Source organism: Microtus ochrogaster, chromosome 18, assembly GCF_000317375.1.
Source record: "Microtus ochrogaster isolate Prairie Vole_2 chromosome 18, MicOch1.0, whole genome shotgun sequence".
Classification (NCBI taxonomy): Eukaryota; Metazoa; Chordata; class Mammalia; order Rodentia; family Cricetidae; genus Microtus; species Microtus ochrogaster.
The window spans coordinates 11,477,227-11,482,402 of NC_022020.1; the positions used below are offsets into that span (position 1 = coordinate 11,477,227).

General features: G+C 39.2%; 1 protein-coding gene across 2 annotated transcripts in view; it reads right to left on the minus strand.

Annotated features, from left to right (window-relative positions):
- Trappc8 (trafficking protein particle complex 8) overlaps nt 1-5,176 on the minus strand; it is an 85,003-nt gene that overhangs the window by 6,954 nt on the left and 72,873 nt on the right. For both annotated transcript variants that reach the window (XM_005355807.2, XM_005355808.2), the window contains exon 25: nt 2,896-3,069. In XM_005355807.2, coding sequence (XP_005355864.1) covers nt 2,896-3,069 — 174 coding nt within the window. The remainder of the gene's footprint in view (nt 1-2,895; nt 3,070-5,176) is intronic.

Below are 5,176 nucleotides of genomic sequence, written 5' to 3' on the forward strand. Positions count from 1 at the left end.
AGAGAGAGAGAGAGAGAGAGAGAGAGAGAGAGAGAGAGAGTGTGTGTGTACGTGTAGGCAGATGCATATGAAAGCCAGAACTCAGCGTATCCTGATTCCTCAGTCACCACTCTCAGTGAACCCAGAGTTCCCTGACAGGCTTGCTCCCAGGGATCCTCTCTCCGCTCAGTACTGGGATTACTTTTACCTGAGTGCTGGGGATCTGAACTCAGGTCCTCATGCTTGCTCCTCAAGCACTATTCCTGCCGAGTCATCTCCACAGGCCCCAAGAAAGACTGTTTTACGGAGATCTCAGTTAAAGACTAAGAAGTGACATACAAGTTTCTTTACTGCCAACATGCAGGTGACTAAAGTGAACCCTGTGAGTGAAAATGACATGCCTTGTCAGCCTGTGAAGTTCAGGACGGCCTCAACCCTGTGATTCTTTCTGTGCACCATGAGAGCTAGCATTACAGGTATGTACCAGCATATTCACTTTAATTCACACAACTTCTTTTGGTTTGGGTCATTTTCTTCCAAGATAGGGTCCCACTGTATATCACGGGCTGCAGTAGAATCTGATCTGTAGCTCAGGCTGGAATCAAACTTAAGCCTTTTGAATACAAGAACTACAAGTACATGGGACCACATCTGGCTACATATGCTTTTTAAAAAGGCTTTCTTTTTCTACTAGCAAATTGAATTAATCTATTTTAAAATATTTGTCCCAATTTATATATATATTTTCTCTCTTTGGAATTTGACTCTGTTCTATATTAATGACTTATTTGGAGTTTTTGTTTTTATTTATTCATGCACATTAATATTTTGTTGGCATATATATTTATGCACTGTGTGTGTGTGTGCGTGCACGCCTGGTGCCCGTGGAAGCCAGAAAATGTTGAATGCCCTCGGACTAGGGTTGTGAGCCACCCTGTCAGTGCTAGGAATCAAACCTGGGTTCTCTGGAAGAGCAGTCCCATGCTCTTAACTGCTGACCCATTGTCCAACTCTGATTTAGTTGTGTTTTTGTTTGTTTGGCTGGTTGGGCTTGTTTTTCGAGACAGGGTTTCTCTGTGTAGCCCTGGCTGTCCTGGAACTCACTCTGTAGACTAGGCTGGCCTCAAACTACCTATCTCTGACTCCCAAGTGCTGGGATTAAAGACATGCGCTACCAAGCCCAGAGACTTGCTTTTTTAAAAATAAGCCAAGTTTTCATTTGATTCCAGAGACTCCATCAGAATGCTGCAAGAGTCTCAAAGTTTGAGTACTTTCACTTTCTGTACTTACTGACTGGTGACAGTTTGTCATTTGGGGTCATACTGAGTACTGCTGTCCTAAGGCACAGGACAGCCCAGAGTCCACTCAATCCAGAACCGAAAAGTAAGTAGCTGAACAGCTGCTGGTGCTGCTTTAACCTTTACAGGAAATCACTGATAAAGTCTTGAGTCAATGTCAGAAATTTTTTAAATATAGAATTCCAGGCCAACCTGAGCTACATGTGAGGCCCTGCCTCAAATAAAACCATTTGATGCCCAAGCTACGAGTCTGGTCCTGAATAGTGTTGATTCACAAATCCCCCCTTCCTGTGCATGATCTCCCACAAGTAAGATGACTTCACAAGTGTTCAGTAGCTAGCTAGGTGTGATAACACACACCTGTAATCCCAGCACTTGGGAGGTACTGGAAGGATAAGAAGTTCAAAGCCAACCTTGATTATATGGGATCCTGTCAGAAAAATAAAAACCAAAAAAGGGAAAAAAGTATTTTTCAATTCTCTTTAATTTACAAACATTTTTCTCAACTCAATAAAAATGCAGTTCCAGGTACTAACCACTACCAAGCTTTGTATCATATTCTTTAATACACCTCAGGTTCTCTTTTACATCAGAAGGCTGTTTTTTAAAAAGTAAAATTTTCTTTCCAGTCAAGGTGATTGTGGACTTGATAGCTGAGTACAGATTACAAGAACACATATTACTCAAAATCTTACCTTAAATGCATCAAAGGGCATTCAAGAGCCTATGATTTCAAGCTAATATATAACAACATACAACTAGTCATTTTAACATAAATCTTATTCTATAATTAACATATGCAAATTATCTAAGTAGGATTTCATAAGTAGGTGCAAAGCCAGCATTGTTTCAAAAATATAAACTACTTCCAGCAACAATAAATAAAGGTAAAAATAAAAAAAGGGAGGAAAGGCACAAAAAGATGAACACAAACAGCAACAAGTCCATGGCTGCTGGAGCAGGGAATTGAGTACCCACAGATTCACAGTTTCCTTCTTGATAGTGTCTGGAGATGCTCATGATAGGTTAATGGAACCTGCTCTCACTGACCTGCATGTCCACAATATTCTTGGTGATTCATAGAAACAAAATTATCTCACAGAAGAAAGTGATCACCTTTTACTGAATTCCTTTCTTTAGACAGAAACATTCAAAAAGTCACTATGGAACTATTAAAAGTTATAAACTAATTTCAATATTGAAAGTGAAAATTTTAATCAGAAAAAAATTAATGAGTACACAATTGTTCTCCAGTTTGAAAATAAAATATCTAGATCTAAACAGAGAAGCACAAAGCTTTGATTCAAGTAAAGATGGATCTCCCTCTAAGTTCAAGGCCAGACTGGTCTATATAGCAAGTTCTAGGCTAGCAGGGCTATATAGTGAGACTATGTCTTTAAAAACAAACCAGACAACAAAGAAAGGAAGGACAGAAGGCGGAAAGGCAGATATTCAGACTGGATGTGACACAGTGCTGTTTGCAGCACTCCTGAAGCTAAAGCAGGAGTACACAAAGTCTGAGGTCTGCCTGTCCTACACAGAAAGACCCTGTCTCAAAATGAAAAGTAAAACCTAAACGTCTCTAAGTGAGGCTTGCTGGCAGCATGTAGTGCACTACCTTCCACAATATGACAAGGTTCAGGTCCACCTCACTGCACTTCTGAATCAACCGCACAGCTTCCGCTGCTGCATGTTTCTCTGGATGAGCAGAAAGCGAATCTTGTGGTTTCTTCAACTCTGAAGATAAACTTCGGTAAAAGAAATCTGCACATGGACTTGCTGAACTTATTATCTGTAGAAAGAAATATCACTTGTCTACAAAAGTGTTTTAATTAAACACCCTGTCAAAACTTACTCATTTAAATATTCTCTGCCAAAATATACAGTTCTATAGCATATATAAACCGAAAAGTTCGCTCATTAATTTCTTGTCTGTGCACCTGAATGTGAAGGTCATTTGAATATCTAAAAGATTTAGTGTAAATTACTCATAACCTTAAAAGGTGCTACACCAAAACACTCTATACTGCCATGATTTTCCTAAGTGTCCGGGAGGATGAATAAAAATTACAATTCTACAAAACAAAAGTTCTACGCATTCATTTAATTCCCTAAAAGATCAGTCACATCCTAGAACTAAAACTCATTTTCATTGTAGTTGTTAAATAGTTTTGTGCATGAGTACTTTTTGAGGCATCTGGCTGAATTAATTAAAAACTTATGAGGACACTATCCAGGCAGCATCTAATGAAGTAACATAGATAATCATGGTATTAAACTGCCCTTTGTATTTACCTGAAAGAAAAATGTGAGATTTGAGAAAAGATCCAATCTATAGGATTCCCCCTAACATAGAATACTCTCTCATGGTAAAATCTCTACATTTGAAATTTTATGGATTACTAAGCGTGTATCATTCATACGTAAAGCTGGCTCAGCTGTTAAAGGGTCGGCCCACAACCAAAAATATAAGGGGTAAGTTAACCCATCCTAACCACTTAAAAAAACAAACAAAAAAAGTGCAGTTTTTTCCTCTTCTGGTGAACTTTTCCTGGTAAAATATCATCCCCACAGTTTTCTCCTTAATCTGTAGTACGTGGTGTCATTCAATCAGATACTTAAAAAAAAAAAAAAGGTCTTTGTTTCTGCCTTCTTCAGTGCTCAAAGTAAGATATTATTTAACAAAAAATACAACAAAAATTGCAGATTTAATATAATTTAAGGGTCCAATTGATGCTTGTAGGAATTTAAATTATTTTAAAATAAAATTAAAAAGTCATCCACCAGGTCTGATGGCATAAACCTGTAATCCCAATAGAGACAACTCAGTGAGACCCTTCTAAAAAGTACAAAGTAAAAAAGAGGGCTAGGGTATAAATTAGTGATAGAGTGTTTGTGTAGCATATGGTTTAAATCCTAGGTTTAAGTCCTAGGATCACCAATATCACAATAAACAAATAAGCAAAAAGACAACATAGAAAAAGAAATGATAAAAGTATACAAGTGAAGACCTGAAATACTGCTAATTCTAACATTTAAAATCATACATGCTTTGCAATCATTGGACCTCTGTAGTTGTGAGATGTTCCTTAAATAGCTGCTTCCTCAAATATTGTCATAGAAAACAATCAACATGTTCCTGAAGAGAGAAATGCAGTACTTAGGGTGTCTGGACTTAGGAAAGAACATGAAGAAGTGAGTGGGTGGCTCCTTAGATGACCTCTTCAGATTACAGTAGAGCTGCTTAGAAATGCATAAGGCAGGGAGATAAAAAGGTAAAAGTGCTTCTCACACAAGTCCGATAACCTCAAGAGGATGTCTAGAACCCACATCTTAATTCCAGCATCCTTATGGTAAAGTGAAGGTGCATACCAGAAGCAGTCCAAACTTTGTAGGCCAGCTAGCCTGGAACATAAAGAGTACAGCAGCAGAGACATGGGGAGACCCCTGACTCAAGCAGGAAAGAGTACTCATGCCAGAAAGTGGTCTTCTCTGACCTTCACATCCACCACGACACACACATGCACACAAGCACATGTATGTGAGCACATACAAAATTAATTAAAACAACATGTTAAAGCATGGTTCAGGCTAGGGACATAGTTCAGTGGCAGAGTAAGAGTCTAGCATACACAAAGCTCTGGGTTCATGATGGAGGAAGGTCATTGGTTGATTAAATAAAGAAGCTGCTTGACCTGATAGGTTAGAACGTAGGTGGGAGGAGCAGAACGTTGAGAGGAAGAGGAAGTGAGCTCAGAGACTCCACAGCTCTCCTCTCAGGGGCAGATGCCTCAGAGAGACACAATGCTCCACTCCTGCGGGCAGAGGCGAGAGCTCTGCTCTCTGAGGCACACGCGATGAAGCTCCGACCCAGGATGGACGTAGGCTAGAATCTTCCC